This window comes from Hemicordylus capensis, chromosome 17 (assembly GCF_027244095.1).
Source record: "Hemicordylus capensis ecotype Gifberg chromosome 17, rHemCap1.1.pri, whole genome shotgun sequence".
NCBI lineage: Eukaryota > Metazoa > Chordata > Lepidosauria > Squamata > Cordylidae > Hemicordylus > Hemicordylus capensis.
In genome coordinates this window covers 8,894,135-8,912,063 of record NC_069673.1, presented here as the reverse complement: position 1 = coordinate 8,912,063, position 17,929 = coordinate 8,894,135, and the positions used below count along the sequence as shown (strand labels likewise).

Below are 17,929 nucleotides of genomic sequence, written 5' to 3'. Positions count from 1 at the left end.
TCTAATATCATGAAAGACGAGGAGGGGAAGTATCTCTCCCCACTTTCTCCACATCATGCATATTTTTTATAACTCACACCGCTACCGTTGCCTGTGGGGGTGATTGATTGTGCCTGAGGGGTGGGATAAGGCTGAACGGGGACAAGGAAGTACATCTCCCCCGCGGTCCTCAATGCAACTGCAAATGGGCTGCATGCCCAAAGTACAGGTCATGACCCACTCCTGGGTTGAGGGGCATTAGATCCTTTGCTAGCTAACATTTTTATGACCTGCACCGTGTGTAGATGGAACACAGCCCGATCCTTTTTTCTGTGGCATCTAAAACATTTTGTAACACCTTTGTCTAATATGTCAGTTTGCATTTGAGTCGAGAAGTTTAGCTAGCTCGTCTTGCCCCACTGTGATTTTATAAGAACACTTATGAGAATAGATCTTTCTTTTGGGCCGCAGGCATAAGCGATTGCCTCCAACTGGGTCGGGAGCAAAGGAGTTTGAAAAGTGCCGTGCCAGCATCTCGTAGGTGGAAATGGGGACAAACCTACCTTGGGCATTTCTGTCCTTACACCAGGGATCACTGTTGCATGTTGCTGAAGGCTGTGCCCCATCTTCTATTTGCTATCTTGGCTTACTTGGTAATAGCCTCCACTGGCTAGAAGGACATGACAGTGCTTGACTGGGGTTTAAGGGCAAATGAGAAAAATGCAATCGCCTTGCTGTTTAAAATAAACCTTGGCAGCTGCAGTGTGTGTAATGCCAGGCTGCCACGCCTCATGGCGCCTCTGTGTTCATGTGTGTGCATTTGCACGCCTATGTTCTAGAGGCAAGACGCATCCAGTCCTCACTCAGAGATGGGATTGCCAGACAGCCTGGGGAGAGGGCTGAACCCTGGAGAACGGCAGCTTCAGCAACTCGTACCAATCACGTTTGAGTGAGGCATCTCTTGGAAGTCCCGAACAGGGTAGCGATTTGCCTGGGACGGGACCCCAAAAAGAGGGAAAGGTCCCTAATAAACGGAGGATGAGGAACAGTCAGAGTGCCTGTGTTTGGCACTCCTAGTTCCCCATGCCAGGAATCATAGAGATGTTTCCTCACTATCATAGAGAAAAATCATAGAGATGTTTTTCATCATAGAGATGCAAAGACAGAGCAACACTCCTCCATGCATTCACAGAGAAGCATGGTGGTTTCCATGGAACACCAGAGCCAGCGTTCTGCTATGGAGTTACTGAGAAGTTGAGCTGGAAGTGGAGAGTCCCAGGTCCGAATCCTAAGACCTCCACCCACCCATGAAGCTCGCTGGATGAGCTTGGGCCAATCACATTCTCTCAGCCTAACCTACCTCATTGGGTTGCTGTGAGGATAAAAGGGGAGGGGAAACAAGCTACACTGCCCTGAGCTCCGTTTTTGGGATGGGAGGTACATAATAATACCAGACGTTCAGGCATTGTGTTTCTCTGTTCTTCTCCTCCTTTATGAATGGGGGGAAATGCTTTCCCCAGGAAAGGATTTGGTCGTGCTGTTCCGTACTTCCTTTCCTACCTATGAAAGCCCTACCCCTAATAATAATTTTAAAAAATAAATAAAAATGAAACAAAACAGATGCCATAAAATACAACAAAATGTTGTACTGAAATGCTTTACCACAAGCAATAGGCAAAAGGCCCAGATACTTCTGGGAGTTCCTTGCCAGCCTTCCTCCTCCTATTTGCATCATTCTTCTTTTGTCAAGTGAAAGATGCTTCTTGCAGTGTCGGCACAGGGAAGTTTGAGTCGGATCAGAGCAGTGGAGGGAGGAGCAGGGGTACTTACCCCTTCCTTCAATCCATTTTCTTAACCCAAATCACCCTCCAGTGGATTCCCCAGAAGAGAACATCCACGGGACGGGAGTGTGTGTGAGAGAAGGAGAGGGGTGAAGGCAAAAGGGAAAAGATACATGGGCCTGATATGTTTTCTCTCAGGGGTGAAAAAGACACTTGGGTAGGGCAGCAGAGTGATTTGATTGGGCGGACGGCCCATGGAAAAAAGCACTCAACACTCTTTCCTCCCACTGCTGCTCTGATAACGTTTTGGAATTCCCCCACTACCACACTAGAGCAGAACCAAGAAATAATTAGGAGGAAGCTCTCCAAAGGCACCCCTTGTCAACCCTAATTTGGACCTCCAAGCTGACCACTTGGGACTCAAGATGGCGTGGCAACTCCAACTGTGTGGACCATTGGTCATTCGTTGCCCCCCAGCCCCAGGGTGTACCTGGGAGGGTGTGGGAGAAGGAAGGCTTGCACGACTTAATTATATGCGGGGAATAACTAATGAAGCCCAGCCATCACCATTAGTCCCTGTCAGCTGCGGAGCTGATATCTGGAAGCACTGCTTGCTTTTTCCATGAAGCGGGGATATTTTTTGCCTGTGTGTGCTCCCCTCCCCGCCCCTTTCCTCCAACGGTTTGGCTCCCATCCCTGTTGTCGACTCATACAATATTGGCTGTCTGCAAAAGCTGCGATAGGGAAATCTGGTGCCAGCTGGAACCTGTTCTGCGTCTCTCTTCCGAACTGCCCATTGGATTTCTGCAGAACCGGGGTCACGCCGAAACTTCCCCGAAGTGCCTTCTGCTGAGCAGGAGGGAATTTGGGAAGCGGGTCATACAGAGTAAGTGTCGTCGCTCCCACCCCATTGGGCTAACATGTGCTGCTTCTCTCTGTATGCTCCCCCCCTCTCTTTGGTCAGGGGCGTAGCTAGGGGAGAGGGGGCTGTGTTCACCCCTCTCCCCGGCAGCCCCACGGAGTGAGGAGATAACGAAGAAATTTGGGAGGGGTGGAGCTGGGGGCCCCGGGTTCTTTGAACCCATCCGCTCAATGATAGCGACACTCCTGGTCTTGGTACATGAGCTGAGCCGTGGTGTGAGCCAGTCTGCCTCAAAGGCAGGGCAGGAAAACGGTCCTGCTTAACCAGGCCAACTGGTCAAAGAGGAAATCTGACTTCCGCATCCGCTCCGGTAGTAAAATTCTTAACCGCTGGGCCCAGCACCATTAAGGGAAGGTAGATCTATGTACTTGGTGTGCAGATTAAGGCCCCAGGGTTGTTTCATGTTATCTCCAGGGAGACCTGGGAAAGTCTGGAGAGAACCACTGCCAGTCAGTGCAGAATCCATGGGTGTAGCATCTCTTGGACAAGGGAGGACAAATGTCCCCTGCCCCGGAGGGTCAGGGGGCCCACAATGCTGCCACCGGCCAGGCACTTCTGCGGCACATGGTGCTCCCCCCGGCTTCCTCCTCCCAGCCCCTTGCTGATGCTCCGCCTCCACCTGGCGGCCATGCAGGGGGCACCGGAGGAGAGAAAACTGACCTCTCTGTCTCCCCTCAGAGCAAGGTTCTCCCCCACCCAGGCCTTTGAGGCCTGTTGGGAAACCCGTCTCTGCCCTTTCCCATGGCTCAGCCGTACAATCAGTGTGTAACATTTGTGCAGAATTTTGTTTGTGTGTGTGTGCGTGTGTGCAACGGCCCACTCATTTGTTCTGGGAGCAAAATTTGGGTTGGGGAATATTCACAGATTTCCATGGGCCCCCTCCCCATGGACGCGATCCTGAAGATGTTAGAGACACCTAGATCCTCTTCAAGCCAGTTGGGTTTTAGGGAGCGGATTGACACACCGTGTACATGAGGCGTACTACACCTTAGCATGCAACGACTTCTCTGCTGTAATTGGCCTTGAGCTAACTGCTTCTTTCTTCACCTCAGTGCGTTTAAAGCAATGAGCATTAATTAGCTCCAGTTTGGGTTCAGTTCAGTTCAGTTTATTATGATCACTGATCAAATATACAGATCTCAGCCCAGACCCTGATAAAAAGAACTTTAAAGGTGAATATCGATACAGATGTGTGTACATGCACATATAGGACATATTACATAAAATGAACATAAAATAAAATAGAGTGAAACAAGCTAAAAGCCTGAATTAGCCGTTTCTAACACACCACGGGCGAATCTTAATCGCAGCCGTACAAAATTTGGCTACCAGATGCAAAACATCGGTGTATTTATCAGAGAGAAATAAGTTAATATAAAATGCATCAGAATTATTTGGGTACCTAAAAGCCAGGGGAGCAATATATCTAGAATGTAAATCAGGATAGCAGGAACAATACAAAAGCACATGGCCAACTGTCTCAACATCCTCATTCCCACAAGGACAGTCTCTCCTGGTAAGGGACTCTCCTAAACCTACCCTCCAATACTGCAGAGATGGCACATCCAGCCGAGCTCATCTCAGGGCTCTTCTGTGTGTTGGGAATGTCAGATTATACAGATAATTTGCTGGTTTTTGCAAGGGCTTAGCGGCTCCAAACCATGCATAACTTGGCACCCGGCTCAGATCTATCTGGTGTTCCATATCGGTAATGCATCTTGGCGTTATCATAGCTCCGTTTGACCAAGTCTTTGCACTGCTGTGGTGGATGGTTGCAGAGTTCTGTGTCAGAGTCTCTGATCTTTACTAGCTCAGATGTCATTTTTTTACTGGTATGTATGTGTGGGCCATCCCAGGGTGTGGCTTATTGGGGGTAAAAGGCCCATTGACTCTGCTTCCGTCCAAGCCACCACTTTGCACAGGCTTTGCCCCCACCTACTATTTTGCACCTGGCTCCAGTTGGTGGATCTTGGTTCTGGAGGGGGGGAAAACCAAAGTAGATCACACAATCCTTGTGCATTAGGAAATGGCTTTCTTGCCCCATCTGCATTAGAAGATGGCTAGGTTTTCTCCCATGGAGTGTGGCAATGAATCAAGTTCAGTCTTTTTTTCCCTGGCAGGTCATCTGATTTGTGTGTTGGATATCTTGAAACTGAAATAATGAACTAATTTTTATTTTTCTTCCTCTTTTCAGGAGACTCTTTTTTCTTTGGACCCTATTCTGTTTTACCTGTTTCCTAGGATTCACACAGGGAAGCCCTGAAGGTAAATTTCATCTGCTTTTTCCTTGGTTGACAGAAAGTTGTGGGTGGGCAGCAGAGAGCGGAAAGCTAGACCTGTCAGCTTGTCAGTTATTATTTATAAGAAACTGTTGACCACTTTCCTGTGGAAAGCTTTGAAGGCAGTATAAACAAATCTAAAGTAAGTTGCCTGATGAAAAGAGCAAGTTGCAATCAAAGCAGCAAGCAAGAGGGCAGATTAAAGCAACATAAAGGTCACAGGAAAACGGAGCAAGTGTTTTAATCTGCAATGGAAGACAAATAGGGAGGTCGTCTTGGTGAGACTCTTTGGGTGTGTGTTCCAAAGACCAGGGCATTGCCACTAAGAGGGCCCTACAAGGCTTCTGTTACTATGGAGAAGGAACCCTTGCCAGCAGATTCAAAATATGGATACGGTGGATAGCTAAATACCACTTTTCAACAGCAGTTCCCAAAGCGACTAAATTATATTATTTACATCAATATAAATAAACAATGCCGGTCCCATCCTTTCGGGCGAGCGTCTTTAACAAACTGCGAGGCGCACCTGTGCAGTTTAGAGATCGCAAGCACGTGATGTCACGGGCTTGCAATAATCTCAGTTGCACAGGCGCGCCTCGCAGTTAGTGAGAGAAGTTGGCCCGAATGGATGGGACCGGCATCGCTCCATTCCCCACCACTGCCGGGGGAGAGGGGGAGAAGGAAGGACTGCTCCACTCCCCCACCCTGCAGCCCCCCCTTGGCCCCAGTAATAATAATAATAATAATTTTTAAAAACAGCAGAGGTTTGTGGGGGCGGGCCCCCCAAAGGAGGTTTTGGGGGGCCTTGCGGGTGTGGAGGGGGGCTTCGCGGCTGGGCGGTCCAGGTGCCCCAGTTACCTTGGTGCGCCCCTATATCTTGCTCAGTACTGACTGTATTGGCTGGCAGCAGCTCTCCTAAGGTTTTAGGCACGGGTTTTTTGCCCTCACTAAGGTTTTTTGCCCTCACTAGAGAGGCTGCCAGGGGGTGAACCTGGAACCTTCTGCATGCAATAAACTCTGGCTGGGAATGGTAGGAGTTGTAGGTCAACAACAGCTGAAAGGCCACGTTTGCCCACCCCTGCCTTAGAGGATCAGTGGAAGAACACCTGCCTGCTTGCATGAAGAAGGTCCCAAGTTCCCTCCCTGGCAGCATCTCCAAGACAAGGCTCCGAGAGACCCCTCCTGCCTGCAACCTTGGAGGAGCCGCTGCCAGTTAGTGTAGGCCAGGTCTGCTCAACTTCGGCCCTCCTGCAGATGTTGCCCTACAACTCCCATAATCCCTGGCTATTGGCCCACTGTGGCTGGGGACTATGGGAGTTGCAGTCCCAAAACAAATGGGCTGGTATAGACAGTACTGAGCTGGGTGGACCGAGGGTCTGGCTTGGTAGATGGCAGCTTCTTATGTTCTGAGGAGGGGGTGGAGGAGTGACCGAGCAGGGAGGCACTATATCAGTGGTGCTCCTGCTGGTTTGTGCCTGTGGGTGCTGACCCCTGATGCCAGCCTCACAGGTGGCCCGAGGTGTAAGGCCTGGCTGCGGAGGACCCCGATTCGGGATTTCGCCAGCACCAATGTGGCTCTCACTCTGGCTCTCTCCCCGCCTCTTCGCATCGACGTCTCCTCCTCGGGACAGTCTACCTGTCCGATACGGCACACGCTGCGAGGACATGTTCTTCGCCGTGTTCTTCTCTGCACCTGCTCTGGGAAGGCTGCTGGCCGAGCTCTCCTCTGCAATGACGGCAGACTCGGCCTGCCGCCCGGCAATATTATAATGGATTTCATATGTTGCTGGCATTTCCCTCAGGGGCATTGTGCCGGAGAATAGTTGGCTCCACGGCTGTTCAGAAGGTCATTTGCAGGCCTAGCTTTTAAAAAATAATTTTTTTAAAAAAAGCTACCTCAACAACTTTAACCAGCTGCTATTGGTGTGTGTTGTGAGTGTGTGTGTGTGTGTATATATATAACTTTGTGTCTATGCATATATATCTTTATGGATGTATATGTGTGTGTATATATATTCCTGGAAAGAAGGGAAAGTTTGAAGGGAAGAGGGTGTAGTCTTGGGTGTTGAGTAACTTGCCCCAAATACAGAGCCAGCCAGCCAGAAGCCTCTTGAGATAAGGAGAGCAGGTCTTGTGGTCGCAAGCAGGCACTGTTCCCTTTCCTAAGCAGGGTCCGCCTTCATTCGCATTTGAATGGGAGACTATATGTGAGCACTGTTCCTCTTAAGGGATGGGGCCTTTCTGAGAAGAGCATCTGCATATTACCTTCTGGGCATCTTCGAGACAGGGCGGAGAACCCTGAAACCTTGGAGAAGCCGCTGCCAGTCTGTGTCGATGATACTGAGCTAGATCCGACCCCCGCAAATTAAACCTGGAGGCAGTTCTGCCCACCAGGGCTCCATTTCTGCTGCCTGTTTTGCCAACTGAGCCATAATCCTCAAGGGTGCCTCTTAAGCAGCACACCAAGTCTCACGATCTAACTGAGCGCCAGCCAGCTGACCCCCAGGGACCAACTCAGCGCCACTTGGCACTACAGTGGCCCTAAATGGACCAGTTAGAGATGTGCACGGAACCAGTTTCATGCACTCCTGGGAGGGGGTTGCTTTAAGGAACGGGAAAGGTTCTTCCTACTTGTTCTTCCCTGCCCCACTGCTTCCTCCCTCCGGTGCTTGCTTAAACTGCGTGGGTTGCGGGACTGTAGCTCCCCGCTTGCAGCTCTGTTCAGTGTCGCCCAGTGTCACCACGCTCTTGGTTCTTCAGGTAGCAAGAACCTTCCCTGTCCCTTAAAGCGACCCCCTGCCCACCCTTCGAACCGGCTTGAACACCGGCTGATCGGACCGGTACGGCACCCCAGAAAAGGAGTGCCGAACTGGTTCCACGCACATCTTCAGGACCCAACCCTGACTCAGTATATGGCAGCTTCCTATGCTGCTGTAATGAAGAAGGCTAGAAAGCTGGCTGGCTGGCTGGGAGTACTCCCAGATCGTATTGGCTTTTTGTGGTATGAATAGGGCAGGGGAGTAAGTTACGTAGGGACATAGGAAGCAGCTTTCTACTGAGTCAGACCCTTGGTCCATTTAGCTCAGTCTTGTCAGCACAAACTGGCAGCGGCTTCTCTAAGGTTGCAGGCAGGAGTCTCTCTCAGCCCTGTCTGGGAGATGCTGCCAGGGAAGGAACTTGGAACCTTCTGCATGCAAACCTGCAGGTAGTCGTCCCAGAGTGGCTCCATCCCCTGCCGGTCTCCCCAGCCCTAGACCAACCACTCCTCCCTTCAAAGAACAGCGGGCAATTAACATAGTCTCCCCTTCTCTCCTTGCAGCAAACCTGTGTGGCAGGCCTGGCTGAGAAATAGCTGCTTGCCCAGGGCCACTCAGGAAGCTTTGCCGTTAGGCGGTGATTTGAACCTGGCTCTTGCTGGTCCTGGTCCAAGACTTTAATCACTGCCAGTGTTACCGGAAAGCTTGAACACTGACTGATTCATTCATTCGCATGTGCCTGTCACTTTAATTTCTCAGCAGCTCACAGCAAGATGTGTGAATGACGGCAGGGCTGAGATGGCCTGTCTTCACAAGTGCTTGCTTGACGTAGCTGATTTGACTGGACGTGCGTGTTTGATGTCTGCTAGTAGTAACTGGTTGTGTAGTCCCTCGGGTCAATCTCCCTACAGTCCCAGGAGGGAACTGTAGTCCCAGGAGGAGCTCCTAAGAAAGTAGTCCCAGGAGGAGCTCCTAAGAAGTTGCCCATTTAAGGATGACAAAAATGGGTCTTTTTGCTGCCCCAGCTGCCGAGCAGGAATGCAACATCTCTCAAACATCTGTTTGGCAAGCCACCTACCTCTTCACTCCTAAAATAGCAAAATCTCCTCCCCTGGATTTACTCAGGTTACTCACTGGACTTGAATGACTTCCTCTGCGATGAGCAAGCAATAAGATTTAGATTCTTGGGCTTCAAACTACTTGGATCTCTAAAACAAGCTTGTGCAGCATCGGGGATGTGGGCTGAATGTGGCCCCTTCCTGGACTGATCACTTATTTATTCATTTGATTTCCATACTGCCCTTCCAAAAATGGCTCAGGACGGTTTACATCATTCAGTATTTGCAGGCCCCTGGGGGAATTCTCATCTGTCCATAAGGGCATGTCCTTTATTGCACTTTTTATTCTGCCCTTCCTCCAAGGAGTTCAGGGCAGTATAGACGGGCCCTCCCTTTAAATCCTCACAACGGCCCTGTGGGGTGGGCTAGGTTGAGAGATAATGAATGACTGCCCCAGCTTGATAGCCAAGTAGGGATGTGGTGATGGCTTTAAGTGGGGCTTAGACAAATTCATGGAGGACGGGGCTACTAGTTCTCATGACAATAGGTTGCCTCGGGCTCAGGCAGGCTGCCTCCCAATACAACCTACAGGGGAGCAACAGTAGGGACCGGGTCACATGCCTTCCTTTCCTGGTTGTGTGGCTTCCCCAGGCATCTGTTGGGCCACTGAGTGAAACAGGGTGCTGGACTATAGGTCTCAGGCCTGATCCAGCAAGGCTGTTCTTGTGTTCATATGGGCGGGAGTCTCCCCAGAAGATCTCAAGATGCAGACAACCTCATCTGACCAGAGGTAGCCATTTAGGTACCTTAGTCCTAAGCCAAGGGGGGTCTTTAAAGGTAATGGTTAGCACCTTGAATAATGCCCAGAAACAGTATTTGGGGAAGTGGTATGGGCAGAAAGTGTTAGTTCCCCTGGGGTCTACTGGTGGCTACTATTTTAACAGAAAGGTGGAAACACAATGGAATCGTGTGTAGTTTGACCCTGAGGAAAGAGTAGGAGTGTGGAGAAAGGATGAATGAAGGAGGAACACAGGAAGCTGCCATATACTGAGTCAGACCCTTGGTCCATCTAGCTCAGGATTGTCTACACAGACTGGCAGTGGCTTCTCCAAGGTTGCAGGTTCTCTCAGCCCCATCGGGGAGATGCCGGGGAGGGAACTTGGAACCTTCTGCCTGCAGGCATATGCAGATGCTCTTCCCAGAGGGGCCCCATTTCCTAAGGGAAATAGCTTACAGTGCTCACACATGTGGTCTCCCATTCAAATGCAACCAAAGGAGAACCTGCTTAGCAAAGGGGACAATTCATGCTTGCCACCTAATGGCACAGCGGGGAAGTAACTTGCCTAGTGAGCAAGAGGTTGCCGGTTCGAATCCCCACTGGTATGTTTCTCAGACTATGGGAAAGACCTTTCAGCAGCTGAAAGGCATCATATCTTACTGTGCGGGAGTTGGCAATGGTAAACCCACCTGTATTCTGCCAGAGAAAACCACATGGCTCTGTGGTCACCAGGAGTTGACACCGACTCGATGGGGCAACTTTAGACCAGCTCTTCTGCCATCATAGGGGGTGTGTGGGGAAGGGGAGAGACAGACTCAAGGAAGGGCGTCGGGACAACTGAGAGATGGCGTGAACCATGTTGGTTCTGACCAAAGGGCCTTCTGGTCCGCCATTTTGTTCCTTCCTAATCAGTTCTTCCCAGTCAGGTGTTTCTGGGAAGTCCACCAGAAAAACCCAGAAGCAATCCCTGTTGCCAGGTCCCAAATTGGTTGGCACGTTTTCTCAGAAGGTGGGGAGTGCAGTGGACAGGAGTGCAGACGGTACTGTGAGATGGGGGAAGAGTAGAAAGGGGTTACTTGGAGGGCAGAGAGAAGCAAGTGAGCACTGTGGAAATAAAGTAGAGTGCTGTAAGGTACAGGGAGGGTAAGACGGCGCAGGTACAAAGGGACCTGTGGATGGGGAAGCAAAGAAGGAGAGAGAGAGAGAGAGAGAGACAGACAGACAGACAGACATGGAGGTGCAGAGAGGAGAGGACAGAGGTTTATAGAAACCAGTGGGGCCTAGAGAGAAAAAGGGAGGTAATGGATTAAAAAGAACACAGAAATGCTTCTCTGCATAATGCATAACGTGGCCCCCTTTAGTTGATCGTAAGTAAGTAATAGGTTCATTGGTGTGACCACAGGTCGTAACATAAAGTGACCCTCACAGTTCCTTGAGCTGTATATTTTTATATATATGTAGCTTTCAAGCAGTGAGAAATGGTGTCTATGTGCTTGGGTATGTGTGGAAACCAAATGTGGCTTGAAGCGGAGTCTGCTTATCAGTTTTTGCGGAACCACATAAAAAAGGAGAGAGAGAACAGCCAAACCTGTGCCATTCGTGTTTTTTTTTTTAAAAAGTGGTTTCCTTCCTGTCCAGTTTATTACTTCCTCACATAGGAGGTGAACATCTGGTGGAATTCACTTAAGCAAACATTTTCCAGTCTGAGCTGTATGCTCCGTGGGGGAGGGGAGAACAAATATTTAGCCCTTTTTGGAACAGAAAATTTTAATTTGCCACCGTTCTTCATTGACAGTTTCAGCTCCCAGTGGAATTGCAGGAGGTCTTAAGTGTTGCTCTTTTGGAATTGACTTCCTTATGGAACTTATTTCAACTCGTATTTTAATTTTGCTTTTCAGCCGAAAAACAACCAAACTCGTTCAGAAACAATGGGCTTGCATGTTTAACGGCCCATCTTTTTAACCTGGCTTTTAATGCTATCTAGTTTTAATTTTAATCTGGTTTAGATGGGTTTTTTTTTAAATTGCTTGTTGGGTGTGTTTGATTTTAATGGTTCTATAATGTGATTTTGATTTGATATAAACTGCCCTGAGCCATTTTGGGAAGGGCAGTGTATAAACTGAATGAATGAATGAAGAAATTAAAATATTATACTGCTACATAGAAAATATACACTAACCCTTCAGTGCTATACCTCAGTGCAGTGACTACGAGTTGGAGGGCTATAGACCACCTCCAGCTTCAAAGGCAGGGTTCCTCTAAGTCCCAGTAGCAGGGGATCAACAGCAGGAAAGAGGGCATGCCCCTTTCAACTCCTGCCTGTGGCTTCCAGCGGCATCTGGTGGGCCACTGTGTGAAACAGGATGCTGGACTAGATGGGCCTCCTTGGGCCTGATCCCGCACGGCTGTTCTTATGTTCTTATCAATGGCAGTGCAAAGCTACATTCACATGGACAAACAGTATACTGTATTTAGGTTTTACAGACTGGAATACACCTTCTACGTCTTCCTCACAAGGAAGGTTGTGTCCAGTGCATCTGAGGGCTTCCCAGAGGGAGCATCTAGATCTTTCCAGGGTTGGGTCCTTGATGACCAGTCAGTAATACTCAGTTGTATTCTATTAAAGGACAGATGGGTGTTGGGTTCAGGGATGAACTATGTTTCTAGGTTGGAAGAAAGGCCAAGAGTGATCCTGGGAAAGCATTGTGGAGGAGGAGAGCTGGTGTTGGAGTAGCAAGCATGCATCATCCCCTTTGCTAAGCAGGGTCCATCCTGGTTTGCATTTGGATGGGAGACTCCATGTGAGTGCATATCAAATATTCCCCTTAGAGGATGGGGCCGTTCTGGGAAGAGCACCTGCCTGCTTGTATGCAAAGGGTTCCAAGTTATCTCCCTGGCAGCATCTCCAAGATAGGGCTGAGAGAGACTCCTGCCTGCAACCTTGGAGAAGCCGCTGCCAGTCTGTGCAGACAATACTGAGCTAGATGGACCAATGGTCTGACTCGGTTTTCTCTCTCAGCCCTCTCTTGGAGATGTTGTCAGGGAGGGAACTTGGAACCTTCTGCTCTTCCCAGAGCGGCTCCATCCCCTAAGGGGAATCTCTTGCAGTGCTCACGCTTCTAGTCTCCCATTCCCATGCAACCAGGGCAGACCCTGCTTAGCTAAGGGGACAAGCCATGCTTGCTACCACAAGACCAGCTCTCCTCTACCTGTGGACCTTTATCGGTGTGCATTGCATTGTAGCCTAAATCTCTGACAACTCGATGTTGGGGGGATATAAAATGAGGTATAGCTATCTCCTCCAGGCCCTGTTGGGAATCGCCTTGAGCCAGATGTCTGGCTACTGTCTGTAGACAAGTAGCTGAGATGGTGGAGGGTGATCCAGCACTGCTGCTGTGACGCTCTTTGTTTTCTTCTGAACATCTCAAAAAGGAAAGGGGGAAAAAGTAGAAGTTGGCAATAACTTCTAGGGAGCTATGGTAGGGGAAATTCTCAAGAAGATGTTCATTTGTCTGGGAACGCATCCGTGCATGAATAAATCATGCTGGCGGTAGCCATCAATCATATCCTCTTCAGCACAGAGGCAATGGAGTGAACATTTCTGTGCTCCTTCCACTTGACCCTGAAACATATCGGCACTTTCCTCTGCTGCAGAGTCTGTGTGTTGGAGAAGAGGGAAGCATGCCACCACCAGCCGTTCCCTCTTGGAGCTGGTGGAGGTAGGGAGGGGCCACCCTGCCAGACCAGCTTAATTGGCTTTTGGAGGTTTGAGATTTAAAAGTGGTGGGATCTGCCAAAATTGAAGACTGGTGCTCTTCTTTGCTGGCTCACTCCCGCCTCTGGACCGAGGAGACGACAAAACATCAGCCTGACTGAAGTTGGCCGTTCTTCTAGACTCTACTTGTAGATTCTCTTGCCAGCTACAGAGATGAAGAGGGCTGAATGGAATATGCAATGAGGAAGAGGGAATAAGACTGGATGTTGGAGGTGGTTGAGGAGAAGCCTCTGTTACAGGGAACCCTGGTGTGCGCTCTCAATTTTATATCCTTTGCAAATAGTTAAAAGGGTAAAAATAAAATAAGGGGTAAGAAGAAAAATTGACCCCAGGCAGGAAAAACAATTAAACAGAAAGAGAGGCTGCTCTCCTGTCGCCATCTTGGCCACTCCCCCTCATTTGCAAGTCAACAGGATAGGGGGAGGGGGGTGCTTGTGTGCGGCTTTTGCTGTGTAGGACAGCACTGGAATATCTGGCTCTTGTATCCATCAGTTGAACAAGGTAGGGTGAAAAATTGTCCCACCCAGCAGGAGCCTTACATTAGAGGTGTGCACGAAATTTCACGAATCAATTTGAATTTGAATCGAATTGGATTCATTTCGATTTGGAACCATTGCACAGAAAGGAGATTCATTTGAATCGATCCAAATTGGCCCAAATTAGCCTCACACATGAGCACTCCCCCCGCTTCTCCTATCCTGTCATTTACTTGCAGATTATAAAAAATCCAGAGTGTGTAAAGCTCCCGAAACTGGGTAGGACGCCTGTCCCACACAGTCAGTGGTAGTCAGAACAAGCCTATTGTGTTCAAAATGTGTCCCAACTCTGGTCTCTCCACCCGTGGTTGGGTGAGGTCCCTGAATTGCCCAGTTGATCATGTTTTTCTTCATCCGTTTTCAGATGTGGACATTCTTCAAAGACTGGGTCTGGTGGGACCAAGGCCGTCCGGCCCAGGGTCGTCGTCACGCTCGGTTCCTCAGGGAGTCATCCCGTTCAAGTCGGGGGTCATCTTCACCCAACGCGCACGCATTGAAGTGCCCATCCGCGCAGTTATTCCCGCCGCCTTTGGCACGGACATGACTTTAGTGCTGAGCTTGTGTTCCCATCGGGTCAACAGTGCTTTCCTGTTCACTGTCAAGAGCAAGAAGAAGAAGCTACAGCTGGGGTTGCAGTTCCTCCCAGGGAAGGTCATCGTCTACGTAGGCCACAAGCACTCCGTATATTTTGATTATAATGTCCATGATGGACAGTGGCACAACCTGGCCATTGACCTCCGAGGGCAGGCGGTCACTCTGCTTACCTCTTGCGGGAAGCAGAGAGTGCATGCGGATTTGCCTCTTAGAAAGGACGAGGCATTGGACCCGGAAGGGTCTTTCCTCTTAGGGAAACTGAACCAGCACTCAGTACAGTTCGAAGGTGCCCTGTGCCAATTTGATATTTATCCTTCCGCCAAGGCAGCTCACAATTACTGTAAGTACCTGAAGAAGCAATGCAGACAAGCCGATACTTACCGGCCGAATCTCCCGCCTCTCGTCCCGCTTCTGCCCAAAGATCCGGGAGCCTCTGAAAGGACTCCACCACAGTCGGATGTTTTCCTTCTGGGCTTGAAGAACCTGACCACTGTGATTCCTCCATTGCCGCTCTTCCAAGCCACCACTCCTCAGAGGAACAGGAGGTTGGTAGCTGCGACCGCCACCGTTGTACCATCGAAGCCACCAGCTCTGCTGCCAAGCACCAAAGCAGCGAAGACCATTGTGGCAACCTCTCCCACCCTGCCAAACACCGAAGCGCAGCTGCCAGCCCACACGCTCCATTGGCCGGCCACAGCAGGCCATCGGACATCCAGAGTAGCTCACTGGACTACCACTGTAGCCCTCGGGGTATCTCGCTCTGCTCCCAACACAAGTGTGAAGCCTCGTTTGCCCACTGCCAGACATGTCCTCCCTGGCTCACCAAATGCGTCCGCCAGTCCCACTGCAGTCCTCCATAAGAAAGCGGTGGAGAAAGGAACCAAAAAGATCGCCATCCAAAGCCAAACAGTTAAGCCCTCACCAGTGGCCAGCACTGTGAAGCCAGCAGTGAAGAGGATGGAGAATTCATCCAGCGTTCTCCACCCAGCAACCCTAAAACACAAGCCGGAGAGTGTGACCAGGGGTCCTGTACCAAAGAAGCTAATGTCTTTACCCGCACTGAAAAAACCAGATCCTACTATGGTTGCTGTTGCTTATACCAAACCGACTTTTGGAGCTGTTTATCCTGTCGTCAGAATGAACCTGCGGAACATCAGTTTGACAACACCGGCGGCCACCGATGGGTATCAGCTGTTTGACCCCATTGGGCCCACTCTCTTCCCGTTTGTCACAGGGCTTCCGGGGCCGAAAGGAGACGAAGGTCTTCCGGTAAGTCAGTTTTTCTTAATAGGCTTGCTGGACAGTAAGGTGCTGGTGAACCGGTGCACTATATACGCTGATCTCTATCATCGGATTGTGCTCAATTCGATATACAGTCATCCCTTGCCAACCGCGAGGGTTCCGTTCCAGGAAAACGCGGTTTGCGAATTCACGGTTGGAGAGCAGTAGGAATACATTGGAAACGGGGTTAGGGGAGCTGCAGATGGGAACAGACCAAAAAAATACAGTTAAAAATAGAAAGAATCACCCCCGAGCCCCCGGAAATTGCAAAAAAGCCCCAGTTTCCCCCAAATCACACCAAACCGCAGATACTCGGGTTGCAGTTGGTGAGACCTGCCACAATTGCCCAGTTGCGGATACTTAAAACCGAGGGATTGGCGAGGGATGATTGTACACTATGGATGTGACGTTTTCGGCTTTGAGCTGGTCTGCATGGCCACGTGGCAAAACTATTCCTGGATGGTGTCAGATTGCAGGAATGCATGCATGCATGCATGCACATATTTTAATGCTTGCCCTGCACATCCAGCATGTCAGAGGGAAAGTTACAAAGCTTTGTTCTTGACAGTTTGCTATGTGGCAGGAACTTCCAGACATGCATTCTCTCTCCATGCACAGCCTGAAGTGTAGAGGTGCAGAAAGAGCTTTTTCATCTTCAACAACTGTGTCCCAAGCAGTATTACTTATCTGGTTTTTTGATCCAAAGGAGAGCAGCATCTCCCACATTTAACAATGCCAGCTGGTACCTTCTGCTTCGTTTTAAAAAATCCTTCCCTGCTCCGTAATTTTCTTTTTCTTCAGAGGTTGTGTGCTTCTTTTATCTAGGTTGTTGTGCATGCATCCACGATCTTCTTCTTCTTAAAAAAGACTCGCACCAAATAAGGGGGCCACATTCCACTATGTGGAATATTGCTGTGTAGGTTGGGGCTAGCCAGTGAAAACAGTGTTCTCCTCGAAAAAGACCATTTGGAAAATGCCATACATACTCAAGCATGTGTACGTACTCTGTTACATTAGATTACACTCTGGTACAATATAGGCATTGCAGCCTTAAGTGGCACAGTGGGGAAATGCTTGACTAACAAGCAGAAGGTTGCTGGTTCGAATCCCCGCTGGTACTATATCGGGCAGCAGCGATCTAGGAAGATGCTGAAAGGCATCATCTCATACTGCGCGGGAGGAGGCAATGGGAAACCCCCCGTTTGTCCCTGTTGCAAACTGCCATGTTGAGAAAAAGCTTTATATAATTACTTAATAATGTTCTTGTTGTACCAGGGAGCCTTTGCATTGTGGTGTTTCATTTTGGATTTGCACAGAAATGCATTTTCCATGTGTTTGGTTTTGGGCATCATGAAAAGACTCACGCTTCTGTTTTAATGTATTATAAAACCTCCTTAAAATAACCACAGTTCTGGAGAGTTTCATGGCTTCTTAGATTTTATTGCCACAGAATGAATTGCTTTGCCAGGTCCTTCCTTGTTGTCTGCTGTGCGCTTGCACTGAGTTTTTGTCAAGGAGAGGCTGCAGTCTGAACAAGATGAAAGGAATCCAATGAAATGTGTAATCTCAAACCTGTCTCCCCTATGAAAGATGTTCCTCACTAACAGAAGAATGTGTGAGCAATCAGGCTAGTAAGACAGCTTAGTGGCTAGTACCTTCTGTGGACATGATTGCAATGTTGACCTTGGGACGGGTGCGCAGTGTCTGAACAATTCGGTGCAGGAAAGCTGGTCCCAAGAGTCAGGGAAGGGAGAGGAAGAGCTTGCAGGGATTTGAAGATTGCTAGGAAATGCTTCAGACAAGTCTACAATATGGTGATGATGTGATTGTAGCCCTCCTGCATATCATGAGGGTTGGTTGTCGAAAATGGACAGGGATTAGGGTTGCCCACTTTGACTGAAGCTGTTCCTAGAGATTTCTTCCCCAATATTTTTCACCATATCAAACCATTCAGATCTTCCAGAATTCTTTTCAATAAATCACCTGGGCGTTTTTCACACAGCAGGCTTTACTACGAGTCCGAAGTTCCTCCCACAAAATGATGCAAAAGGTGGATTTTTTAAAAACCCTGGATAGAAATTGGGTTACACTCTAATGCACAATGAAAAACTCGAATTGTGTGTGATGGGCTCCCTGATAGCTCACAGAGACTTTGGGGTAAATCTGGCCAATATGTGAATGCACACGCTC

At 49.3% G+C, this 17,929-nt stretch overlaps 1 protein-coding gene across 6 annotated transcripts in view; it reads left to right on the top strand.

Annotated features, from left to right (window-relative positions):
- LOC128339079 (collagen alpha-1(XXVII) chain-like) overlaps positions 1-17,929 on the top strand; it is a 285,851-nt gene that overhangs the window by 56,334 nt on the left and 211,588 nt on the right. For all 6 annotated transcript variants that reach the window (XR_008312830.1, XM_053282602.1, XM_053282601.1 and 3 more), the window contains exons 5-6: positions 4,877-4,947; positions 14,229-15,727. Coding sequence is in view for 5 of the 6 variants with exons in the window: in XM_053282602.1 (XP_053138577.1) it covers positions 4,877-4,947; positions 14,229-15,727 (1,570 nt within the window). In the remaining variant the exon portion in view is untranslated. The remainder of the gene's footprint in view (positions 1-4,876; positions 4,948-14,228; positions 15,728-17,929) is intronic.